General features: G+C 46.7%; 1 protein-coding gene across 3 annotated transcripts in view; it reads left to right on the top strand.

Annotated features, from left to right (window-relative positions):
* The first annotated feature begins 3,410 nt into the window (after positions 1 to 3,410).
* N4BP2 (NEDD4 binding protein 2) overlaps positions 3,411 to 26,960 on the top strand; it is a 67,659-nt gene continuing 44,109 nt past the window's right edge. The window contains exons 1-5 of one of the 3 annotated variants that reach the window (XM_004608013.2): positions 13,673 to 13,700; positions 13,864 to 14,132; positions 16,839 to 17,181; positions 24,666 to 25,806; positions 26,593 to 26,717. In XM_004608013.2, coding sequence (XP_004608070.2) covers positions 16,953 to 17,181; positions 24,666 to 25,806; positions 26,593 to 26,717 — 1,495 coding nt within the window. In that variant the 5' untranslated portion in view covers positions 13,673 to 13,700; positions 13,864 to 14,132; positions 16,839 to 16,952. Of the gene's footprint in view, positions 3,526 to 8,400; positions 8,517 to 13,672; positions 13,701 to 13,863; positions 14,133 to 16,838; positions 17,182 to 24,665; positions 25,807 to 26,592; positions 26,718 to 26,960 lie in introns of those variants that run through there. The other 2 variants (XM_055139627.1, XM_055139628.1) reach the window with 2 other exon arrangements.

A 26,960-nucleotide genomic window follows, 5' to 3' on the forward strand; every position in this document is an offset into this window, starting at 1 on the left:
CAGCAAACGCTATTTATATCACGAGGTTCTCATCATTTATTCAAATTTTTGTTTTTGAAATTTAATAAAAGCACTAATAATGATGTTGGTAGTGTAGTTTCTTCACATCCCCTAGCACTCAGGGGTCACGTGGTGATGGATTTGGATTCAAATATAGTTCTCAGCTGCAGCCACATGCAAGGCAAGCTCCTTAATCTCTGTACTCTCTGCCTGGTACTACATTTTCTTTCTTTTCTCTTTTGTTTTGGGCCACACCTGGCGGTTATTAGGGCTTACTCCTGGCTGTGTGCTCAGGGATCGCTTCTAGTGGGACTCGCGGGGACCTAATGGGGTGCAGAGGGATCAAACAGATGTCTGCAGCGTGCAAGGCAAGCGCCCTACCCGCCCTATCGCTCTGGTCCCAGTTGTACTTTCTGGACACTGGGACTCCAGGCTCTTAACATCCCTGGCACCCGCATGTTAATTACCCTGAGCACTTTCAAGAATTGGGCCCCCCTAGCCCCCCAATCATTCAAAAGGGGAAAAAAAAAGACAGAAACAAAAACAACTTCCTTTGTATTTGCGATAGATTTAGTTGGAAAAATGGCCCTTCCGAGGTCTCTGCTAAAAACATTACTGGGTTCTGGGAAAACCACTAGCATGTTTTCTCTGAGTGGGTGTTCCAGCTGAGACCTAGAGACAGATAAAATTCCACTTGTGCGCTCACCAAATTCCCACTCGGAAACAAATATTGTAACAACATTAGACTGTCTCGAGGAGGCAAAGGAATACTTTGCAAGATTCATTTCTCCACACCAAACACCGAGGGAGCAATAGAAACTGAGAAGAGGAGGCGGTGGTGGTGGTGGTGGGAGATGCGCCCGGACTAAGAAAGCACCGGAGCCCCGCCAGAAAGCAAGGGTGGAAATAAAATTCCGTGCGCCCGAGAATATGGACTGGGTATTTCCCATCTGCAGCCAGACTCCCGCCAAGGGGGAGAGGACTGGCGGGAGGGGCAAAGCAGCAGGAAGGGCTGTGTGTGTGTGTGTGTGTGTGTGTGTGTGTGTGTGTGTGTAAATCAGGCTCATCCTCCAGCAGTCGCCCAGGGGGAGCAAAACTGTGTAGGGAGGAATGCAGTGTAGGGAGGAACATAGCAGAGCAGACGTGTGTGTGTGTGTGTGTGTGTGTGTGTGTGTGTGTGTAGGGAGGAACGCAGCAGGCGTGTGTATGTGCGTAGGGGGAATGCAGCAGGCATGTGCGTGTGTGTAGGGGAAACGCAGCAGGCGCACGTGTGTGTAGGGAGGACGTAGCAGGCGTGTGTGTAGGAGGGAATGCAGAAGGCATGTGTATGGGGGAGACGGAGCAGTTGTGTGTATGTGTAGGGGGAACACAGCGGGCGTGTGTGTGTACGGGGAACACAGCAGGCGTGTGTTTATGGGGGGAACGCAGCAGGGGTGTGTGTATGTATAGGGGGAACGCAGCAGATGCGCGTGTGTGTGTAAGGGGAACACATCAGGTGTGTGTATGTAGGGGGGACACGGAGCAGGCATGTGTATGTAGGGAGTATCACAGCAGGCATGTGTATGTGTGTAGGAGGATTGCAGCAAGTGTGTGTGTGTGTGTTTGTACGGGGGAAACGGAGTGGGCGTGTATATGTATGTGTGTGTGTGTGTGTGTAGGGGAAACGCAGCAGGCGTGTGTGTGGGGGCAAACGGAGCAGGTGTGTGTGGAAATGGAGCAGGTGTGTGTATGTGTAGGGGGATCGCAGCAGGCGTGTTGTGTGTAGGGGGAAATGGAGCAGGTGTGTGTATGTAGGGGGGATCACAGCAGGCGTGTGTGTGTGTGTGTGTGTGTGTGTGTAGGAGGGAACGCACCAGGCATGTGTGTATATGTAGGGGGGAACGCAGCAGGCGTGTGTATGTGTAGGGGGGAACGCAGCAGGCGTGTGTATGTGAAGGGGGGAACGCAGCAGGCGTGTGTATGTGTAGGGGGATTGCAGCAGGCGTGTGTGTGTGTGGAAATGGAGGAGGCGTGTGCATGTGTAGGGGAAACGCAGCAAGCGTGTGTGTAGGGGGAAATGGAGCAGGCGTGTGTGGAAACGGAGCAGTTGTGTGTATGTGTAGGGGGATCGCAGCAGGCGTGTTGTGTGTAGGGGGAAATGGAGCAGGCGTGTGTGTGTGTGTGTGTAGGGGGAAATGAAGCAGGAGTGTGTGTGTGTGTGTGTGTGTGTGTGTAGGAGGGAACGCACCAGGCGTGTGTGTGTGTAGGGGGGGACGCAGCAGGAGTGTGTATGTGTAGGGGGATCGCAGCAGGCGTGTTGTGTGTAGGGGGAAATGGAGCAGGCGTGTGTGTAGGGGGAAATGAAGCAGGCGTGTGTGTGTGTGTAGGAGGGAACGCACCAGGCGTGTGTGTGTGTAGGGGGGGACGCAGCAGGAGTGTGCATGTGTAGGGGGATCGCAGCAGGCGTGTGTGTGTGTGTGTATGTGTAGGGGGAACGCAGCAGGCGTGTGTGTGTATGTGTAGGGGGAACGCAGCAGGCATGTGTGTGTGTGGAAACGGAGGAGGCGTGTGTACGTGTAGGGGGACCGCAGCAGGCGCGCGGTGTGTGTGTGTGTGTGTTAAAACATGGCATCTTCCTACTCGCTCGCCGACACCGAGCGGGGTTCAGGCCGGGCCGCGGGCAGCAGCCGCGCTCGGGTCCCGGGCCCGCACCCCGGCGCACGTGGGGCGTGCAGGCCCGAGCGGCCGCGCCAGCCCGCGCCGCGGCGCCGCGGGCCCTTTGTCTCTCGCGCCCGAGCGCGCGGCGGGCCGGCCACGCGCCCGGAAGCCTGTGCGGGCGGCGCGGGGCCGCGGCGGGGGCGTTCGCGCGCTCTTCCCGGCGGCGGCGGCGGCGGCGGGGGCCGCCTCGCGCTGGCGCAGTTTGGGGCGGGAGCGGCGCCCGCGGCGGTGGCGCCCGGCCGCTCCGGCCAGCCCGCGCGTCCCCGCTCCGGGCTCTTCCCCAACACGTTGAACTCAAACAAAACCCCGAGAGGGGCTCGTTCCCCCCGGCGACCCTCGCGCCCGGCCGGGGTGGCTCCCGTCGGCTTCCCGCGGGCGTCGGAGCGGGCCCGGCGGGGCGCCGAGGGCGAGGCGGGCGAGGCCGCGGCCCGCGCGGCGCGACTCGGGGACGAGCCAGAGGTCGCGGCCCGGGCGGGGGAGGCGCAGGGGGCGGCGACCCACCTGGGCGACGTGGCAGCCGCTGCCGACGCCGCCACCCCCCTCCGCGGCCGGCCGCCCACCCGCCCTCTCGCGGCGGCCCGCGCGGCTGCCGGCGGCCAGGCTGCTCTTCCGCGGCCGGACGGAGAGCGGCAGTGTGTCCCCGCCGGCGGCCCGCGCGCGCGAGCCGAGCCCCCGCCCGGCCTCCCGCCCGGCCTCCCCCCGCGCCCCCTCCCGCGGCCCCCGCTGCTCGGCCGCCAGCGCCGCGCCGGAGAGCGCAGCGGCGGCGGCGGCGGGAAAGGGCTGCGGACGACGCGGCCGCGCCGCCCCGGTGCCCGCGCCGCGGAGCAGGTAACAGCGGCGTTGGCACGGCGGGGCCCGGGCGCGCGTGTGTGTGTAGGCGGGGTTGTCGGGGTTCCCCCGGCGGCGCCCGCTGGGAGCCGGGGCCCCGACGCGGCGGCGTGGGCAGGACGCGGCGGGCCCCGAGCCTGGGGCCCCGGAGGTGGGTCGAGCCGGGAGTCCGGCCCGCGTGGGCCCGGCCGCGCGGAGGGAAGGGAAGTGAGGCGCCGGCGGGAGGCGGGCCCTGGCGCGGCGCCCGAGGCCGGCTGCGGGCGGCCGCCGCTCCCTCGGCCTCCGGGTCCCTGGCGGGCCTCCAGGCCCCCGGGACACACCCCTCCCGCCCCCCTCGCGAGCCTGCCCTGCCTTCTGCTCGCTTCCCGCCGGGACGGGACCGCGTGCCCCGCAGCGCGCCTTCGGCGTTGCCCAGGCGGAGCCGCGCAACTCCGGGCCAACCCCCTCCGAGCCCGCGTCCCGGCGGAGCTGTTTATGTGCTCACTCCCGCGGCTGCAAGCCGGGCGCCCCGAGCCCGGGAGGCCGCGGGGGGCGAGAGACGCGCCGTGTGCCCGCGCTCTCGCCGCCGCGCTGACCCTCTTCCACGTTGCCCTCTCCGAGTTCCCCTCCCCCACCCGCCTCGGAACTTTGGATCTTCACCGCGACCTCACTTGACCCCTCTCCTCCAGGGGCCACCCCGGGCAACGGGACCCCCTTCTCGGGATGCCGGGTTGGAAGTGGGTCTTAGGTAGTGAGTCATTTAATCCGGAGGGGACACCGTTGGTTTCTCGTACGCGCGCAGTTTTTTTTTGGGGGGGGAGGGGGGAGTGAGGGAGGGGGGGCGGTATCCCGAACAGTGCTTGGGCGCTCCGAGGCAGCTGGAGTAATACTTGTAAGCAGGCGTGGGCGCCAGCTCCGGCTCGGGCCTGGTTTTGAGTGGCTTTAGAAGTAGATCTGCTGTCTTTGGCACGGGCAGGTTTGTACACATTTCTCGCCATGCAGTGGTTGTAATGTCTCCATGGCACAGAGCTGACTCGGGGCCCTGATTGGCTGGCGTCCCTACTCGCCGCGTCTAAGCCAATCAGGAGGCGCGGCTTGCCCGGAGACTGGTTAACCCAGACTCGCTGGGGATTGGTGGAGCGCGGAGCAGAAAATCCTGGCGCTCCTCCTGGCCTCTCTGAAAACTGATTTGTTGCTGCTTCACTTCTCCCACCTTTTTTTTTTTTTTTTTTGCTTTACCCCCCTCCCCCTCCCCCTTTTCTTTTCTTTCTTTCTTTTTTTTAAATCTTACCCTGTTCCGTTTCATTATTGACATTGGTTTTCTTTCCAACACCCTGTGCTTGCTTTGTAACTCGTGGTAAGCAGCCTGCATCCTTAAAACGGTGTAATGTAACATACAAGCTTTCAAGATTGTCTCCGTGTCAGCATCCAGTGTTCCGTGGTTTGGAGAAGCCAGATTCAGTTTTCTTTGTTAAAGGTCAGATATTACATCCATTTCTCAGAACCTTTGCTAGTAGGTTGGGGGGGGGTGGCTGCGGTGGTGGAGAGGGTTAAAGAAAGGAATGACTGTTTTACTACAAGGAGGCTTCAGTTTTTGTTCATAAAGGCTGATTTTTGAATTCGTGATTTGAAAAAAAGCTCAGTACAAATCGTGGAGTGCTGGTGATGTCAATTTTTGTACCTGTTGGCTTCGGAGTGTAAGGGGAAGGAATTTCATTGAAAAAGTGATCTCAAGTTACCTTAAATTAATGATTTTTTCTTGATTTATGTTGGCATAATATTTTGCATACTGTAGAAACTACCTATCAGCATAGGCACCCCCCCTTTAAAAAATTATTTTTGGAACCATACCTGGTGTTGCTCAGGTGATGCTCAGGAATCACTCCTGATTTTACCTCTGGGTCCATATGGGGTATTGGGGGTGAAACCATCTGAGGAGTTTCCTTCTTCTTTTTTTTTTTTTTTAGTGATTACTGATGGTTAGACGTTTGCAAACCTGTAATCATTGTGGATTTTAGAAATTAGGTACCATCTTTGCCTTCTTTCCTTCAGTTTTTTATTTGAAACTTTACATGGTTGGGCTGGAGAGATAGCACAGCAAGTAAGGCTCTTGCCTCCCAGGTTTGATCCCTGGCATTCTGTATGGCTCCCTGAGTACTGCTAGGAGGGATTTCTGAGTGCAGAGCCAGGAGTAACCCCTGGGAAAAAAAAAACAACAACCAAGAAAATATACAAGGTAATTTTTTTTTTAAAAGAATCATTATTTTTTTTCTGATAAAGTATGGAATCACAACAGATTACTATTACTTTGAATTTTATTTTTATTTCTTTGGGAGGACTTTCCAGCAATGCTCAGATTCAGGGGTCAGTACAATTAATACTCAGCTGTGTGGCCTCCCCATTCAATCCTAGGATCCTGTGACACAGTGCTTCTTGCTACCAAGGGTTCTGGGACTGTACCTAGCAGGTGTGCTGTAGGAGATCAAACTCAGGGCCATTGGAGCTTTCTCCCGGTCCCCAATTGCTGCATATCACAGATTGAATGTTATTTATTCACTTTTTGAATGATACCTGACAGCTCAGAGTTTATTCTTTTTTTGTCTTTTTCTTTTTGGGTCACACTGACAATGCACAGGGGTTACCTCCTGGCTTTGCACTCAGGAATTACTCCTGGCGGTGCTCAGGGGACCATATGGGATGCTGGGAATCTGAACCCGGGTTGGCTGCGTGCCAGGCAAACGCCCTACCTGCTGTGCTATTGCTTTAGCCCCTCAGAGTTTATTCTTGACCCTGTGCTCAGGGATCACTCCTGGTGGTGCTGAAGATTGGACCTGGATCTGCCTTGAGCAAGGCAGGCCCCTTATTCCTTGTGCTATCTCTCTGGCCTGCATTCTGCTATCTTTATAGACTTTTTTAAAAAATTTAAATTTTGGGTCACACCTGGCTGTCCTCAGGGTCTGCTTGGCTCCGTGCTCCAGATTGTTTTTGAGGTATTCAGGGGACCACGTAGTGGCAGAGTTACTGAACCTGGGTCTCCCGTGTGCAAAGCTTGTACTCTTGCAAATTGAAATATCTTTCGTGGCTCGAAACACGTATTCAGCTGTACTCAAGGCAAGCAGCTTACCCACTGTATTATCTCTCTAGCCTCATTATTATTATTTTTTGAAGCAAGAAGGTTTTTATTGATACTTATTTAAAAAGATGTGAGAGGAAAGAAAGGAGAAGTGCGTGTGTAAGAGAGAACACAGGTTTCTCCAGAGTGGAAATAGGTAAACAAACATTGAGACAAGCAAGCAAGATAATGTGTTCAAGGGAGAACATGGACTTTAAGAGCATGCCATTTTTTTCCCCCATTTTCCCCGACCACTACCAGTAGTAACTCATGAATACAGAGACAGAAGTAACCCTTGAGCACTGCCTGTGTTACCACAAATGGGAAAAAAAATTGAGCATGCAGTTTCTCTGCTAAGAACTTTTGTGTGTGTGTGTGTGTGTGTGTGTGTGTGTGCGCGCGCGCGCGTAACTTTTCATTGACTTTTGAAATTATCTTTTTTTCCTCAGTAGTGCCAAGATCAAATGTAACCCAGGATCCCACACATATAAAGCACGCTACCTCTGTCTCACCTCCCTGCCCAGAAGTTCAGAGCCTTGAACTTCTAAGTTGACTTTCAGGATCTTCCTGATTGACTTCTGTTTACCTCTCCTACCCTCTCACTTCCTTTGCCCTCAGAGTGCTCACCATTTTTTTTGTTGCTTTCAAAAGAACTTGACCTTATGTCAAGTTCTGCCTTCTGTCTAGTTAGTTGAATCTAGGCCTGAGTATAGAAGCTTCCTTCCTCACTGTCTTCTTTAGTTCCCTGCTTCCCTTGGCTTCAGTTCTGGTAACTCATACTTGCCTTTGGGTCTCAGTGGAAGGAGCCCTTCCTTGGATGGGGGAGCCCTCCTTGGAACTTAATGCTGGGTTAGGTACATACATCTTCCAGTTGTTTTCCCAGTGCTTTACAACTTCTTTTTCTTGTTTTGCCACCCAGTTTGTGTTTTATTGGCCCTGTGATGCGCAGGTCTTGATGGTGGGAATAGCTGTTCTTTGCGGTGGTTTCTTGGTTCTCAGGTTCTCCTCATGCTTGTTTGCACTTTTATGTGGTATGTTTTCTTGGTAGGACTAGGGACTTCATATCTTGCCATTTTAGACTGTGTGTGTGTGGCGGGGGGGGGGGGGAGTGCCCCACACCTGGTGGTGCTCAGGGCTTGTCCTGGCTCTGTGCTCTGGGGTCACTCCCGGTGGTACTCGAGGGACCATGTGGTGTCAGGGATCAAACCCTGAGTAGTTGGTGTGCAAGGCAAGGGCTCTACCTGCTGCACTATTGCTCCAATACTCTTGCCTTTGTAGACTTAAGCTTCTCTGTCTGTATTTCATGAATGACCAGGAAAATCCCAGTGATGGATTTGCGGACAGCTGATGCCACCCCAACCCGGCACTGGCCACAGTCTGGGACAGCTTCACCTTTAGTTGTGCAGCTGTCTCAGCAACTCCTTGTCACAGAGTTCGTTGGTCCTAATCTTGGCCGTGAAGGCACACAAGCTGCAGCTTGTACTGCTTGCTCAGAGGCAAAGCGCTTTCAAGTTCTTTCATCACAGTGAAGCTGCTCCTTGTAGGACTGAGGCCATTAGCCGATTAGCTGAAATCCTAACCTGGTGAAAAAATGAGTTAGGACCCAAAAATTACAATTCTTTGTCTTTGTCCCTCCCCTTCTCTCCACTCCCTCCCCCTCCCCGTCTTTCTCCTCCCTTGCCCTCCTCTTCCCTCCTTTACAGCTCCCGCTCCCAGCAGTGCTCACTCCTGGCTTTGTGCTTAGGGACCACTGATGGCTTATTTTTGCAGGCGGTGCCGTATGTGATGCCATGGATCGAACCAGGGTTTTTTCTCATTGTTAAATTTATTTTCCTAGGTACATTTTTTGTGAAAAGAGATGTTCTTTATTATGGACCCGAGTATTCCAGGTACTGAATTGGTAAGTTTAGTTATATTTAAAAAAAATATTTGAGGCTTCTTCCCCTCTGGAGAAGCCTCTGTGTTCTCTCTTGAACACCTCTCTCTCTCTCTCTCTCTCTCTCTCTCTCTCTCTCTCTCTCTCTCCTTAATGTTTCTTTGAGAAAATTCCTGTAAATAAACATTAAAAATTTTTGAAAAATTGAAATTTAAGATAGTCTAATATTTCAAGGAACTAACCATATTGGGTCCTGGGAATTGAATCCGGGCCAACTGTGTGCAAGGCATGTGCCCTACCCACTGTACTATCTCTCTGGCTCCTGTAATGGCTTATTTTGTGTGGGAAACAGGTAATTAGAGACAGGAGAGTCGACCACCCCCAAAGGGAGGCAGAGGAAGAGGAGAAGAGGAATTGGGAGGGGTCTGATCTTAGAAGACTGAAGGAACTAAGCAAGTCTGCCCTTGGTATTGGCAGTAAGGAGTGAAGAACAGTGGCGAGGTAGAGAAATGTATCTTTCTGTAATTCTTTGGCAGAATCTGTCCATTATTCTTGTACTATCTCTCCAGCCTCTATTGATATCCCTTAGGACAGATATATTTTAATCTCGGATTGGGGGATGCTTCTCAAGGGAAGAGCACGTGTTGTTCTTGTGGGAGGGCTTTGACTGGTACCAGGTGTTGCATTGCTAGAACACTCGTGGACGTCTGTGTCCTGGGCGCCTTTGTACCGTAGGTCTGATCAGTAAGAGTCTGGTCATCCCCCTGCACCTCCTAAGGGAAGGTCGGTGTGGGGGTGCTGAAGAGATAGTATGGGGCTAAGGTGCTTGCTTTGCAATCTATTCCTGACTACTCTGGAATCACTCCTGGTATTGCTCAGGTGATTGCATGTGGTGCCGGGATCAAACTGAGATCAGCCTTTACCCTCTTTCTTTAATCTTTTTTTTTTTTTAAATTTTTTTTGGCTACAACTGTCAGTGCTAAGAACTTACTCCTGGCTCTGTGTTCAGGGATCTTTCCTGGTGGGGCTTGGGAGATCATATGTGGTTCCAGGGATTGAACCCAGGTTGGAAATGAGCAAGGCAAGTACCCTACCTGTTGTACTGTCGCTCTGGCCTCCTGTTGTTGGTCGCCCTAAAATTAGTTTCATAGTTTTGGGGTTTGAGAGATAAGACAGCGGGCAGGGCTCTAGTCTTGCATGCATCCCACCTTTGTTCAGTATCAAGTACTGTATGTGGTCTTTGATACACCGCTAGAAGTAGTTCTTGAATGCAGAACCAGGAGTAACCCTGGATCATCGCTGGGTGTGGCCTTAAACTTTCCCTCCCAAAAACAGTTTGATAGTTTTGTGGATTTGTAATCACAATGAGTAACTCAAAATCAATAATTTTGAGTTAATTTCTCTATTACGTATGAGACTCGGAGTTTCACTCGGTTAAATTATTGTGGTTTCCGGGATTACAGACTTGGTTTGTAGTATCCTGAGGTCACACACTTGGTGGGGATGCCGGGGTCTCACTGGTTTGAGGTGCTGGAGATCTGACATTGCTGTCCTGGTGATACTGAGCAGTGCAAGGGATCAGCCTCATACTCTGTTGCGAACCAGGTGCTCTACCACTGAACCCCCCGCCCCTGCTCCTCCCCCCACCCTGGTTTATTCTACTTAATGGATATGTTCTTCATTCAGTACCATTACAATTTTTTTTGGAGCGGGGGTGGGGGGGTGGCTTGCATGTAGCCCTACCCAGATTCCATCCCGGTTTCCCATATAGTTCCCTGCGCCTTGCCAAGAGTGATCCCTGAGCAAGAGGAGCCTAGAGTAAACCCTAGCAGAGCCGGTGTGGTTCAAAAACAAAACAAAACAAATTTTTTTCGGGAGGTGGGGGGGTCTCTGTGGTTTACATTCTTGCATACAATATTCCAACACCAGACCCTTACCAGAGTGTGCTCCTCCTCAACCCACAGCCTCTCCTCTCTCCAGTACCGTTTGTTCAAAAGGTGATTTTAATTCCTTAAGTATCAAAATCAGGTTAATTGAATCTTTCTACTATTGTCCTTGTTGCCTTCCCCTCCCTTCCACTATCAACCGGCAGTACTAAGGACTGACTCCTGGTTCTGTGCTTAGGGATCACTCTTGGCAGGGCTTGGGGGACCATAGGGAGTGCCTGGAATTGAACCCTGCATACAAGGCAAGTGCCCTGTCGCTGTACTGTTGCTCTGGTCTTTGGAAAATGTGAGGGGAGAGAAAGGGAGAAGTCCATGTTTGAGATAGAACATAGGCTTCTCCAGAGTGGAAATAAGCACGGGCTTGAAGAACAAATAAATTCCTTCCTTCCTTCCTTCCTTCCTTCCTTCCTTCCTTCCTTCCTTCCTTCCTTCCTTCCTTCCTTCCTTCCTTCCTTCCTTCCTTCCTTCCTTCCTTCCTTCTCCCCCTCCCTCCCTTCCTCCCTCCTTCCCTCTCCTTTCTTCCTTCCTTCCTCCCTCTCTCTCTCCCTTTCCTTCCTCTCCTTCCTTTCCTCCCTCCCTCCCTTTTCCCTTCCTCCCTGTCTCCCTGTCTCCTTCCCTTTCCTTCCTCTCCGTCCTTTCCTTCCTCCTTCCCTCCCTCCCTTTGGTGCTCAGGGCTTATTCCTGGCTTTGTGCTTGGGGAATCACTCCTCGTGTTGCTAGAGGGGTCTTACATGGTCTGGGGATAGGATCTGGGTATGCAGCATGTAAAACAAGGCCCTACCCACTACTATCTCTCTGACTCTGTAATTTTGATAATTTATGCTCTTTTTGGGTTAATGTTGTCACTGGTTTGTCAATTTTCTCGATATTATAAGATGACCATCAGTTGTTTCATTGATTCCCGTACCCCCCAGCCCTAGTCTTTCTATTTTAAATTTCATTTATTTCAATTTTGTCTTTTTATTGGGAGATTTGGGAGTTGGGGGGTTGTTCCTGGCTCTGTATTGGGGTGAGCAGGGGGTCTGTCTTGGTTGTGATCAGGGAAATATGTTGCTGGGCATTGATTTGGGCTCTGTCAAATGCAAGGCAAGGCCCTGCACTCTCTCTGGTTCTCATTTCTTTGTTTTTCTTTAATATGCCTTTTTTGCTGCCTTTGGTTAATTTTGCTTTTTTTGCGGATTTCTTGAGTTGGAGACTCTAATGATTATAAAACTTCCTTTTTAAAAATAACGTATGTTGGGGCTGGATCGATAGCACAGCGGGTAGGGCGTTTGCCTTGCACGCGGCTGACCCGGGTTCGATTCCCAGCATTCCATATGGTCCCCTGAGCACTGCCAGGAGTAATTCCTGAGTGCAGAGCCAGGAGTAACCCCTGTGCAATGCTGGGTGTGACCCAAAAAAGCAAAAAAAAAAAGATGCATTTAGTGCTATAAATTTCTATCATGGCTGCTTTAGCTGGTTGTATAAATTTTGACATTTAGAAAAAATATTTATGGTTTTGTGTATTTAATCCAGGGCTTCATATTTTCCAGGCAAGTGCTCTTGTGTTAGGCTAGATCCTTGCCCCCTGTATTTATTTTAATTTTAATGAGCCGTATCTGTTGGTGCTTGAGGGACCTTGCCATGCTGGGGATTGAACCCAGGCTCTCTGAAAATTATGCATTCAAGCCCCTTGAGCCATCTCCCTGACCTCAGTGTATCTTAAAACTTTCTGTTTTCTGGGGACTGGAGTGATAGCACAGCGGGTAGGGCATTTGCCTTGCACGCGGCCGACCCGGGTTCTAATCCCAGCATCCCATATGGTCCCCTGAGCACTGCCAGGAGTAATTCCTGAGTGAAGAGCCAGGAGTAACCCCTGTGCATCGCCGGGTGTGACCCCCCCCCCAAAAAAAAAACCTTTTCTGTTTTCTCTTTTTTTGGGGTGGGGTTTGGGGGCTGGGTCACACCAGGTCATGTTCAGAGGTCACTCCTGGTGGTGTTGGGGGACCATATGAGGGACCAAGGATAGAGCTGGAGTTGGCCTTCTGCAAGGCAAATTCACTGCCTGTACTACCCTATTTTCTTCTTTTTCCCCCCTGCTCCACACCTGGTTGTGTTTAGGGCTTACTCCTGGCTCTGTGCTCATAGATTGCTTTGGGCAGGGTGCGTGAAATTGAACCTGGTTTGGTGTGGAGTCCTACCTGCTGTACTGTATCTCCAGCCCCCATCTTTTCTTCCTTTTCTTTTTTGCTTTTGTTTTTGGCGGAGCAGGACTCTCCAGCAGTCCTGGAAGCTGGCAAGGCTATTCCTGTTGGCGCTTGGGAAGCTGTGCTGTATGTTGGGTCAAACTTCCGCATGCTTGGTGGAGGCCCACGCTCCAGCCCCCTAGAACTAGCTCCTTGAATTCTCTCTTAAGGCTTCCGCTTTGAGGGGCTCGAGCGATAGCACAGTGGGTAGGGCGTTTGCCTTGCCCGCGGCTGACCCGGATTCGATTCCCAGCATCCCATATGGTCCCCTGAGCACTGCCGGGGGTAATTCCTGAGTGCAGAGCCAGGAGTGACCCCTGTGCATCGCTGGGTGTGACCCAAAAAGCAAAAAAAAAAAAAAAAAAAAGACTTCTGATTTGATCCATGGATAATTTAGCATGTTGCTTAGGTTTTAGGTGTCTGGAGATTTACCTGTTATCTCTCTTACTAATTTTTAGTTCGGTTTTATTGTAGTTGGAGAACATACTTATGATTTCAGTTCTTTTAAATTTGTTGAAGTTTCATTTTATAGCCTAGAATATGGTCTCTCAACATAGACTGCATGGCGTATGGTTTGTGGGCATTTGGAAAAGTAAATATTCTTTTGTTGGGTGTAGTGTTCTGTAAATATTATTCCCCAATTGATCATGTTGAGTTTTTCTATGTCCTTGCTGCTCTGTTTAATTAGAATCAGTTGTTGAGAAAGAGTATTGAAGTCTGTGAATATCATTGTAGATTTCTCTATTTTCTCCTTTCATTTCTGTCAGCTTTTGTTTCATTTACTAGTCTGTTATTTGGTGCATCCACTTTTAATATTCTTGTGCCTTCTTGGTGGCCCAATCTTTTATGATTATAAAAAAATCCTCCATCTCTGATAATTTTTCTTTCCTTTAAATTTTACTTTTTCTGATATTAATATATAAAATGTAATTTATTTAATTTAAATTTAAATAGGCACATTTGACTGGTGGCTGCCATATTGAGAGTGCAGTTCTGGAAGATGGAGAAAGCTTTGACACAGTAAATTTAATTAAAAGGTAAATGTTACAGTATGTTAGAGATGCTAAGAGAGATGTATGGTTAGCAGAAAAAGGGAGATTGGGGCAGAGGGAATTGGGGATATGATTTTAAATGGACAATCAAGGAGAAAATTACTGGGCTGGGGTTGTGCTGGCAATAAATAGAACATATGTTTTACAGGTGTGAGACTCTTGGTTTGCCAAACAAATAAAAGAAAAACAAAAAACATGGAGGAATCGTGTGACATTTGAACCAAGATTTGGAAAATGTGTATTTGGAACATAGCAGAGAGGAAGACCCTTGTAAGAACTTTAGCTTTTACTATCAGTAACAGCGAGAACCACTTGAAGATTTAGGACAGATTCTGATTCATTCTGACATTTAAAATGACTTTGGAGGTCATTGTGGCTGGTGTGTTGAAAATTGACTAAGTCAAGGGTTGGAAGCAGGTAGGTCATTTACAAGACAGAAATATAAGTTGAACTATGTAGTAGCCAGAATAAATTTGGGGCTGAAAATTTGACACTTCGGGATATATTTGAAATGCTTACTTAGACATATTCAAGCAGAAAAAAGTCTTATTTTCCATATATATCTGAGTCCCTGTCTTTGTGGAACTTACACTTTTCTGGAGTATGTGTAACAAATACAATAGGTGAAACAGAAGAATAACACCTATGCTGTTAGAAAATGGTTAAAAAAAAGTCAACTTTGGTGTTGTGGGACTGACTTCCTGACAACATCTTATTTGAGCTTGTGTTTGGAACATAGCAGAAAGGACCTTATTGGAAGATCCTGAGGAAATAGTTCTAGATGCCAGGGGGAATAGTAGTTTAAGTAAAGGGCTCTCACAAGAGAGAGGAGGCAAAATGTGACTGGAGTGTCATGAACAAGGCAAAGAGGGGATGCCAGCTCTGCGGTTCTGAAAATGTGTATTTGGAGCATAGCAGAGAGGAAGACCCTTGTAAAACTTGAGCAGTGCAGACCATTTTAAGGAGCCTGGCTCTTACCCTGAATGAACACTGGAAGGTAACGTATAGCTTTACAAAAGAGAGGCATAATACGAACTGTCGTTCAATTGAATCTTTCTGAGTTGTTCTAAAGACTGGAGGGGACAAGGGTGGGAGCAGGAGGTTGGCCGAGAGACTGAAAGTAATCCAGGTAAGAGGTGATGGTGAGGAATGATTATATTTTGGATGCATTTTGAGGGTGGCACTGACAAAATTGGCTTATTAATTGGATGCGAATGAGAGAAGTCAGGAATTAGTCCAAGTTTTGTGACCCTCTGAGTAGTTTGTGACTGTAGAAGGCTGGAGTGTCATTGAGACGGGTGAAGCAGGTTTGAAGGAGGTGGTCAGGAACTCAGTGTTTTGTTTTTCTTTTTGGGCCACAACTGGTGGTTCTCAGGACTTAACACCTGGCTCTGTTCTCAGGGAATCATTCCTGGCAAGGCTTGGCACCACATGTGGTGCTGGGGACCAAACCTGGGTCGGCCATGGGCAAGGCAAGTGTCTTAACTGCTGTATTTTTGCTTCAGCCCAGAAGCCCAGTTTGGAACACGTTAAGTTTATAGTTTCTCGTAGGTATCCAGATAGAGAAGTTTATGAGGCATTTGGAATTATAAAGTTCTTTATTGGTGCCTAACTCAGTGGTGCTTAGGGCCATACCTACCTCTGTGTTCGGGGGCCACTCCTGGCATTGTTGAGAGGCCACATGTGCTAGGATGCAAAGTAGTCATGGCTGCAGCTGCACGCTAGGCCACAGCCTTAATTAATCTTTGTACCATCTCTCTGGACCCTAAGGCATTTAAATTATGAATATTGTTGTATTTTTTATTTTGGGCCACAGATGCCAGAGCATAGTGGTTATTCCTGTCTTGGTGTTCAGGAGTGACTTTGGTGGTGCTTAGGGGACCATAGATGGCTTGAAAACCTGGGTTGGTAGCATGCAAGGCAAGTGCCCTGCATCTTTTTAATCCTTATTTCATGTTTATTTTATTACTCTTTTTGAGTGGGAACACACTGAAAAATTTAGGGTTCTCGGGTCACTCCTGGTGGCTTCAGAGAGTTGGCCTGGGCCTCCTGCATGCAAAGCCAGTGCTCCAGCCCTTTGGGACATTGCCCGTTCCTAGTATGTTTTTCAAAATATGAAATAATGGCATATAACAGTGCACTGACTGTTTGAAACTATGTAACTTTTTCTTAGGAACATATGTGTGTGTGTGTGTGTACATACATACAATTTTTTTTTTTTTTCATATGGGGCACACACAGCCGTGCTCAGGGCTTACTCCTGGCTTCATGCTCAGGGATGACACCTGGTAAGCACCCTGCCCCTGTACTATCTCTCCAGACCTAGAAATAGTTTTATTTAGGAGATTTGAGTGAGATAGAGATGGAGATACCCATACCATAAAGCAAAGGAAGAGAACTTAACATACTCTGAGCTGGGATTCCAGATTGGATGGAGTACACCTGCATTTCTAAATATCTTAGGGTTTTTTTTTGTTTGTTTGTTTTTTTGTTTTTTGCTATTTTTTTTCTCTCTTTGGTCCATACTCTGTGGCCCTCAGGGGTTACTGCTGCCTTGCACTCTGGAATTACTCCTGGTGGTGCACAGGGGACTCTAGGGGATGCCCATGATTGTACCCGGGTTGACTGCATGCAAGTCAAGCACCCGCTGTACTATTGCTCTGGCCCCAAATATTTAGTATTTAGTAACATATTTAGTATTTTAGTATTTTTAGCATGCTCCATGCTCAGTCCTGGCAAACTGGCAAATGTTAAACTTTGCTGGTGAGAGAGAAATTGATTCACTGTCACTGCTTTTTGCTTTTCCTACAGTTGATAGTGCTTTCAACTATCAACTTAAATAAAGGCGTCATTAAAGACTTCAATAAAGAAATGCCAATTTTTTTTTTTCTTTTTGGGTCACACCCAGCGATGCACAGGGTTTATTCCTGGCTCTGCACTCAGGAATTACTCCTGGCGGTGCTGGGGGACCATATGGGATGCTGGGAATTGAAACCGGGTCGGCCATGTGCAAGGCAAACGCCCTACCCGCTGTGCTATCACCCCAGCCCCAAAGACATTCCAATTTTAGGAATAGAAATATAACTATATAGTCTGAGTGTTTCTACTTGCTTTCTATTTTAGGTCCTATTTCCTCTGGATTGTGCAAGATATTTAACCCTGTTTTATTTGAGGTATGACTTAAATATCAAGCATCTTAAATAAGAAAAGGGGAACCCTTTAGTTGTGGAAGTCAGAATGCCAAGGAGAAGGAAAAATGTTGGGGGAAATCCTTTTCGGAAGACTGCAAACTCTCAGAGAGTTGTTGGATCCAGTGTTGCTGGTCACGAGGAGCCAGCCACTGCTGTCCCCGCCGTATGTGAGACAAACACTGATCAGGAAGAACTCTTCGCCAGTATCTCAGAGATGTTTTCTGATCTGGATCCCGATGTAGTGTATTTGATGCTTTCTGAATGTGATTTCAAAGGTGAGAAAAAAGGTTTAGTTTGAACCCTTTTATAAGACTTCATGTAAATGCCAAGTTCACTAGTAATATAGAAACATGACTTATTTTGTTTTATTATTTGTTAGAGCACCTTCTTTGGGCAAGGAATGTTGAGGAATATGAAGAAGAATAAAACATAGTTTCTGCTTTCAAGAAATGTGTAGTTCTAGATGTAAGATAAAGATATGTGTATATAGATGTGTGTATGTTTTATTTCATTTTATTTTATTTTTTTTCTTTCCTCTAGAACAGGTGGGCACTGTTGATGTTTTGGACCAGATAATTCTTTGTTGTGAGTGCCTCAACTGCGTTGTAGGGTGTTTGGAAGCAATTCTGGCTGGTACTCATAGATGACAATAGTATTCCCCTCCCCTGTTGTGACAATTAAGATTGCTTCGCTGTATTGTCATATGTCCTTTGGGGTGGGCTCCCCAGGTGAGGACCATTCCCCTAAGAATTTAAGGTCTGCAAAGACAAATCTTAAAAATTGCTTTGTTTTACTGCTGTATCCCCAGCTTCTAAAATACATCACTCAAAGTCGAAACTCGGTAAATATTTGAATAAGAAGCTTCTTAGATTTGTGGGACCGGGAATTTAAAAGATCAGATTAGAAGAAAAATATGACTTCAAATATTCAGCTTTCTGATCAAGAAACATTTAGATTTTCAGCTTTGCTACTTAACCTCTCTGGGTCTCAATTTTGTTTTGTTTTTTAATTCTTTTTTGGACCTCACCTGATAGGCTCAGGAGGGAACATTGCTTGCTCTGCACTCGGGAATCCCTTCTGGTGAGCTTGCAGGGCTGGCTATGTGGAGGGCCAGGCATTAAATTGTAGTTGGCCATGTGAAAGGCAAGTGTACCATACCCACTGTATTATCTTCCCAACCTCTGTCAGTTTTCTTGTCTGTTAATAAGAAAAATAACAGTACATACTTCATAGGACTTTTTAGTTGAGGATTGAGTTTTTCCTCTTTTGGTAAAGGTTTATTAATAATAAGGTTAGTAACTTATAATTCAGAAGTAAAACTCATAGTTGACAGGATGAATATATTAAACGTTGATGATTATTGGTTATAGTTGATATAAGGTAGAATTATTCTAAGTTTGGGAAGTTTGGTATTGTGTGATAAAACTTTTCTCCCTCTCTTTTGGGGGGGCGGTGTGCTTTTTGGGTCATACCCACCGATGCTCAGGGGTGACTCCTGGCTCTGCACTCAGAAATTCCTCCTGGTGGTGCTTGAGGGACCATATGGGATGCTGGGAATCAAACCTGGGTTGACTGCCTGCAAGGCAAACACCCTGCCCGCTGTACTATCGCTCCAGCCCCAACAACTCTAGTTTTCTTACTTCACGTCTTTAGAGCTTATTTGCTATACATACACTGGCATAACAGTAGGGAGTTATGAGAAAAATAGGTCACTTTATACTCTAACAAAAACCATTCTTTTCTAGATCTTCTCTATGCCTTGTTCATAAGTACTGTTTTGAGGAGCTTAAATAATAGATTAGATAAAAAATATTCTGCCTTTTATCATGAGTTTAATGATTTTTGCATTTTGCTCTAACCTTTATTTTTTAGTAGCTCTCTTTTCTTTGTTTCTTTTGGGGGGAGTGGGTGGACCACATCCAGCTATGCCCAGGGCTTATTCCTGCCTCTGTGGTTAGAGATCACTCTTGGTGGGGCGTGGAGGAACCATATGGGATGCCAGGGATCGAGCTCCGGTAGCTTCATGTAAGGCAAGGGTCCTACCCTTGTACTATCTCTCCACCCCCTAGTATTTCTTTCTTTTGGGGTGGGGGGAAGGCATTCTGCTCCGGGCTTCCTTCCTGACTCCTCAGGCATCTCTCCGGGGACCATATGGGGGTTCCAGGGATGAATGCATGTTGGCGGGTGTGAGGCAAGCACCCTACTTTCTATACTATCTCTCAGGCTCCTGCTTTTCAGTTGTTCTCTAATCCAGTTAGTTGTAAGTTAGCTCTAATTTATTTAATTCTGTTTTTCTTGAATAATTAATGTTGTAGAAAGTATCTTCAGATAAATAGCCTTTCCTTCTTTTGGTGTTTTTCTTTTGTTCAAAGATTTATTTTCTTGTGTCATAGGACAAGAACAGTTAATGGCTCATGTAAGCACCCTGCTAAATTGTTTACCGGAGGGGTTTGCTGATTCGTATAAATGTATTGTATAAATGTAGTGTTTTCATTTTCATTGTGGTCTTTTCTTTGTGTAGTGTATTTTTTTTTTTTTTCCTTTTTGGGTCACACCTGGCGATGCACAGGGGTTACTCCTGGCTCTGCACTCAGGAATTACCCCTGGCCGTGCTCAGGGGACCATATGGGATGCTGGGATTCGAACCCGGGTCGGCCGCGTGCAAGGCAAACGCCCTACCCGCTGCGCTATCTCTCCAGCCCCATGTGTAGTGTATTTTAATGGAAATGAAATTATACTTTTTTTGGTTTTTATCTTTTTTGCCACACCTAGTAATGCTCAGGGTTTACTAACTTTACTCTTATATCTGCACTCAGACGATGCACTGCTTCTGGTGGTAAAACAAGGGACCATATAGGATATTGGGGATTGAACCCAGGTTGGCAGTGTGTAAGGCAAGCACCCTACCTCCTGTACTATCTCTTCAGCCGCTGGTTTATCTTTTGATTGAATAGGAATACTGAAAATGGAATATTTTGAGTATTTTTGAATATTGAATAGGAATTCCCAAAATTGAATATTTTGGGTACATGGTTGTTCATTAAATATTTTTTGGTTTTGTTTTTGATCCATACCTAGTACTCCTGGCTCTTCTGGAGAGTCACTGCCTGTGGTATTTAGAAACCGTTCGGTGTTGGGGATTAATCAGAGTTGGCTACATGTAGAGCATGGCGCTAGCTTATTGAGTTATCTCTGTATGTTGATTCTTGTATGAATTCATAGCTTTTTATTGTTTCATACCATTATTTTTTTTTTTTAATTTTGTCTTCTTTGTTTTTGGGGGCCATACCTGGCAGTGCTCGGGTACTTGTGGCTCTGCACTCAGGACACCTGGTGGGGCCTGGGGGACCATATGGGATGCCAGGGATTGAACCTGGGTCAGCTGCTTGCAAGGCAGATGCCCTACCCTCTGTACTATTGCTCCAGCCCTATTTTAGTATTTCTAACAATATGTTAAACCTTTTTTTGGGAGGCTGTGACGTCTTGTGGTGTTAGGGGGCAACCATGTGATGCTAGGAATCGAGTCTGGGACTTCTATATGCTTGCCCTGAGGCTCTTGACTCTCTCTCTCTCTCTCTCTCTCTCTCTCTCTCTCTCTCTCTCTCCCTCTCCTTTTTTGCTTTTTGGGTCACACCTGGTGTTGCACAGGGGTTACTCCTGGCTCTGCGCTCAGGAATTACTCTTAGGTGTACTCAGAGACCATGTGGGATGCTGGGAATTGAACCCGGGTCAGTCGCGTGCAAGTCAAACTCCCTACCCATTGTGCTATCGCTCCAGCTCTGACACTCTCTTAGGTCTAACAATTTCCTTTTTTTTTTTTTTTTTTTTTTTTATGTGGGGGAGCTGGGAGTGTTCAAGCCACATCCAGCAGTGCTTAGGGGGCTACTCTGGGCTGTGCTCAGGGTTCACTCCTGATGATTTCTCAGGTGGTTCTCACTGCACCATATGCAGTTCTGGGAGTTGAACCTGGGTTGATTGCATATGTAGCAGCATTTTAACCCCTGTATCATTTCTTCAGTGCTTCTGTCTTCAGGATCAGAGGGTGAAAGGGAAGGTCCTGGAGCACCCCCACTGTTGGGGGCCACCAGTGCCATAGCCAGTGTTGCCCTGGTGTAGTTATATGGAGCTGGGGATGAGACTCAGGGCTTGAACAGGTAAGGCAGGCACTCTAGCACTGTGATATACACGGTTACAAAGTTGTTCATGATTGGTTTCAGCCATACAATGTTCCAACAGCCATCCCTTCACTGGTATACATTTCCCACACCGGTGGTGGGAAATGTAGCAGTCAGTCTTTATTTTTCATTTGCCTCTTCCAATCCCTTTGATTTAATACTGTTTTTATTATACACGTTTTTTGCTCTCTCTCTCTCTATGTATATACACACACACACACACACACGTGTGTGTGTGTGTGTGTGTATAGCACTGTCACTGTAGCACTGTTATCCCATTGTTCATTGATTTGCTCGAGCGGGCACCAGTAACGTCTCCATCATGAGACTTGTTGTTACTGTTTTTGGCATATCAAATACACCACGGGTAGCTTGCCAGGCTCTGCCATGCGGGCGGGATACTCTCAGTAGCTTGCCGGGCTTTCTCAGAGGGACAGAGGAATCGAACCCAGGTCAGCCGCATGCAAGGCAAATGCCCTACCCACTGTGCTATCACTCCAGTCCGTGTGTGTGTGTGTGTGTGTGTGTGTGTGTGTGTGTGTGTATATACATATATATACACACACATACATATGTATATATATATATTCACACACAACACTTTTTGGAGGGCTTGGTTGTTTTTGGGCCACACCTGGTGATGCTCATGGGTTACTCCTGGCTCTGCAATCAGAAATAACTCCTGGCAGTACTCAGGGACCATATGGGATGCTGGGGATTGGACCCAGTTTTGCTGTGTGTGAGACAAACACCCTGCCCTCTGTACTATCACTCCAGTCCAAATATATATATTTTAACATCATTTTTTTCTGTTGTGGGTTTTTTTTAGGCGTTTGTGCCACACCCAGCAGTGCTCAAGGTTACTGCTGGCTCTGTGCTTAGGAGTCACTCCTGGTGGGGCTGTGGCGACCATATAGGGTGCCCGGGATGGAACCTTGGGTCACCCTGCGCAAGGCAAGCACCCTATCTGCTACACTATCTCTCTGACTTCCTGTGCATTTTTTTAAAAAAGAAAAAAGTACTACTTATATTTGCTTGCTTTTCTTCTTTTCTGCATTAGGATTTTTTTTTTTTGTTTGTTTTTGTTTTTGGGCGATACCCAGTGTTAATCAGGGTTTACTCCTCACTCTGCACTCAGGAATTATTCCTGGTGGGCTTGGGCACCATATGGGGTGCCAGGGATTGAACCAGGTTCGCTAAGGTAAACGCCCTACCTGCTCTACTATTGCTCCAGCCCCTGTATTAGAAGTTCTTGCTTTTATTTTATTCCTATAGTCTTCTAACTTATCTGTCAGGCTTGGCTCTTCCAATCCCTGTTTGTTTTTCTTCTTTTGGGAACATTAATTGGGCATGTCCTAGGTGCTAGTCTTTGCTTTGTGCACAGCACTTTCTTATGGATAATTTCAGGGGCTGGAGCAATAGTACAGCGGGTAGGGCATTTGCCTTTTTTTGGGGGGATGCATTTGCCTTTTATGGATAATTTCATTTGATCCTTACAACCCTACAAGGTAGGTTTTTTTTTTTTTTTTTTTTTTTGCTTTTTGGGTCACACAAGGGTTACTCCTGGCTCCTGCACTCAGGAATTACTCCTGGCGGTGCTCCGGGGACCATATGGGATGCTGGGAATTGAACCCGGGTCGGCCATGTGCAAGGCAAACCAGCCCCCAGGGTAGGTTCTTTTTTTGGGGTGGGAGGGGCAGACTTCGTGCTGCTCAAGGCTTACTCCCAACTTTGCTCAGGGATCACTCCTGCCAGAGCTCAGTGGGCCGTTTGATGTGCTGGGATTGAACTTGGGTTGGCTGCATGGAAGGTGTGTACCTTAGCTGCTGTACTCTTTCTGGCCCCCAAGGTAGTTTTATTATCCTCAAATGAGGAGATAAGGGCTCTGGAAAATTAAGTGACTTGTCCAGGTATGTTCTAGACAGCAAGTAAGGATTTGTTTTAATTGATTCTATTAGACTGTAGAGGTCTTTTAAGTACATTAGCAATTTTGTCTAAAATATGTCTAAATACCTGGCAGGGGAGATGGTCCCAGAGCAAGGCTTATTCTTTGCACTTGGGATATGCTGGCAACATTTTTGTTTTGTTTGTTTTGGGGCCACACCTGGTAGTACTCAAGGCTTATTCCTGGTTCTTTGCTCAGAGATCACTCGGTGGGCTTGGGGGACCATATGGAATGCCAGGGATCAATCCAGGTAGGTCACATTCAAGGAAACACCGTACCTGTTGTACCATTGCTCTGGCCCCGAAATGGAAAACTTGGCCACGTGATTTGAGATAGCAGGGGAGTGTGGTCATACTCTCCTATAAAAAGAGAGCAGAACAAAATATGTCTAATATGTAGTATTTGCTGAGACTCTTTTTGGTATTAAGATTGAACTATAGTAGCAAATTAGATTTTTTTTTTTTGGCTGAATCGAAATGCTCAGGGGTCGCACCTAGTTCTGCACTCAGGAATTACTCCTGGCAGTGCTTGGGGGACCATATGGGATGCTGGGGATTGAACCTAGGTCAGTCTCGTGCAAGGCAAATGCCCTCCCCGCTATACAGTCACTCCGACCCTGGAGTGGTTCTTGAGCAAGAGCCAGGTGTGAGCCGTGAGCATGCTGGAGGATGCCCCAGAACAATAATAGCAACAAAAAATAGAGTTTTTTGGAGAGTACTTGAAATGAGAGTTAAAAGGACATAATAGGTGAGTGTGATGGAGTAAACAATCTTTTTTTTTTCTTTGGGTCATACCTGGTGATGTTCAGGGTTTACTTCTGACTCTGCATTCAGGAATTACTCTTGGCATTGCTTGTGGGATGATATGGGATACCAGGGATTGAACCTTGGTTGGCTGTGTGCAAGGCAAACTTCCTATCCTCTGTACTATGGCACCAGCCCAGAATAAATAATCTTTTGGTTGGGGGAACCACACCTAATGGTGCTCAAAGGTAACTCCTGTCTCTGTACTCTGGAATTACTCCTAGTGATGCAAAACAAGCACCCTACTTGCTGTATTATTACTCCAGTCTTGAATAAACAATTGCCTTTTTTTTTTCTTTTTGGGTCACACCCGGCGATGCACAGGGGTTACTCCTGGTTCCACACTCAGGAATTACTCCTGGCAGTGCTCAGGGGACCATATGGGATGCTGGGATTCGAACCCGGGTCGGCCGAGTGCAAGGCAAACGCTCTACCTGCTGTGCTATCGCTCTAGCCCCAAACAATTGCTTTTTTAAGCTTAAATAAACCCTAATAATGTACCATTGTAAATAATTTTATATTTACAAAATAGAGATGCTTTTATAAATTAAATAAATTGAACTGACTAACTTAAAGGCTATTTATTTGATGACTGTTCATTAGCTTGGTTTCTTAGTATTATCTGAAAGGAATAACTGCATGTCTTTCATTCAGTCCTTTGACTAATATAATCTGGCATGTTTATAAAATATTAAAAAATGACTGAAAATACTTTCACATTGTGTTCGGAATTGCACAAGCCGGTATCATTTAACATGGATTTTGGCCAAATAAAGTTTCAGCATTTTTAATGAATACATATTTTTGTTATTATTGTTATCCTTATTGTCATACAGTTGAAAATGCCATGGATTGTCTGTTAGAATTATCTGCCACTGATGCTAAGATAAAAGCACCTTCAGAAAACCTCCTTGTTCCTGAGAGTGACGTAAGTGCACTGGAATGTGAAATAATGGAGAAGTATACTCCTGAAGAAGATAGTGAAGAATCAAAAATGGATTCATTTTTGGACATGCAGCTAACTGAAGACTTGGATTCCTTAATACAGAATGCTTTTGAAAAATTGAACTCTTCTGATGACCCATCTTACTCTTTTTTGCCTTTACAAGATGCTAATGGTTTTAGTGACCCGAATACATTTGTGAGTTCAGATTCAAGTAGTAGTGTGGTTCCCATTCTTTCTACACAAAATATGGATTTGAATAGTGAAGATTCAGAGAATTCTGCCTCTGTGTCTTGTTCAAACCTCTTAACTTTACATTCGGTCTCAAATGAGTGTGAAGGCTTTGTAAGTGATAACAACTCACTGGCACTGGAAGAGACTTTTGTCACTCATCCTGTAAGTGTGGGAAGCAATACTGTGGTGGGGTGTAGCAGTCTCAGTCAGAGTCACAAAGAGTGTTCAGAATCTGAGAGTGCTGAGGCTCAGTTCTCCCAAGACCCTGGACATTTGGATATCCATGAACCTCAGGCTTTAAATCTTCCTGTGCAGAATCCAGGAGTTGGTTTACAAGATGCAGGTGGTGATCAAAGTTCTACTTCTGCCTCTGATGTGTTTGTACCTTCTGAAGAATTCAGTTTCAAGCCTCACAAACATGATCTGGCGCCAAAGGGCAAGGATGTGAATTACTGTCCAATAATCACCCCTCTCCCTCTGCTGCTGCCACCGCCTCCCCCACCACCACTTTGGAATCCAATGATTCCTGCTTTTGACCTCTTTCAAGGGAACCGTGGCTTTGTAGCTCCTGTTGTAACCACAGCTGCACACTGGAGACCTGTCAACTATACATTTCCATCCCCCGTAATTTCTCACACTTCCCCAACGAAGGTTTGGAGGAATAAAGAGGGAACAAGTGCTTATCAAGTACAAGAAACTCCGGTTCCTCAGGTTGTAAGGAAGAAGACATCATCTTATGTTGGACTAGTTCTTGTACTTCTCAGAGGACTTCCGGGATCAGGAAAATCTGTTTTGGCAAGGTATTGAAGTTTAATTGAATTTGGAAAAAGTAATATGTAAGCAAGAATATTTATAGCAGATAGAGGGTATGAATATTGCAATGCTTTTGTTTAATGGAAATGTTTAGTAATTTAATAATCAGTAAAATGTTCTTACTAATAATTTTTAACTTTGTAGCTAGCAACTCAAACTTTCATCAAAGAACTCCATATACTCATACGGTTTTGTTTTTTTTTTCTCTTTTCTTTTTGGGTCACATTCGGCGATGCACAGGGTTCACTCCTGGCTCTGCACTCAGGAATTACCCCTGGTGGTGCTCAGGGGACCATATGGGATGCTGGGAATAGAACCTGGGAAAACGCCCTACCCACTGTGCTACTGCTCCAGCCCCCTCTTAGATGTTTTTTAAGATTTTTTAATTTTAATTTTTTTTTAAGCTCATTAAGGTTGTTAAGGTCTCTACTTTTAACGGTGACCTTACACTTTGAGTGGAGGAAGTAGATCAGTATGTATGAAGTGATCAGATTAGGGAGGTGTTGTGACTCATAATATGAAGCATTTACAGTTACTGTCCACTGGTGAGCCCCTGGGTTGGATCTCTGGCACTGACAAAATTTTTTTTACATGAGCAAAAGAGTCTTGCTTTAGGTCAGTTTTCTTGGGAGTACATAATTTTACATAGAGAATTTTCAATATGATTTGTTAGAATATATTTACATAGTTATTCTTAAAATTCTTATTTGATTTATAAAGACATATTAGAAGAAAATAAAATTTGTGAAAATTATTCCATTTATTATTTACAGGACTTTGCAAGAAGATAATCCGAATGGTGTGATTCTTAGTACTGATGATTATTTTTTTATAAATGGACAGTACCAATTTGATGTAAAGTACTTAGGAGAAGCACATGAGTGGAACCAGAATCGTGGTAAGAACAAATATCAGATTTTGTATAATATTAAAAGTCATACGTAAAGGGAAAAAATCCATTTGTTATTTGAGACAAGTAACTTAAACAAGTTATTAGTAAGTTTAATTTTTTTTTTTTTTTTTTGTTACGGGTCACATCTGGCTGTGCTCAGGCTTTCTCCTGGTTCTGCACTTAGGGTCATTCCTGGCAGGCTTGGGGAACCATGTAGGGTACTGGGATTAAACTTGGGTCAGCTGCTTG

Source organism: Sorex araneus, chromosome 5 (assembly GCF_027595985.1).
Source record: "Sorex araneus isolate mSorAra2 chromosome 5, mSorAra2.pri, whole genome shotgun sequence".
In the NCBI taxonomy this organism is placed as follows: Eukaryota; Metazoa; Chordata; class Mammalia; order Eulipotyphla; family Soricidae; genus Sorex; species Sorex araneus.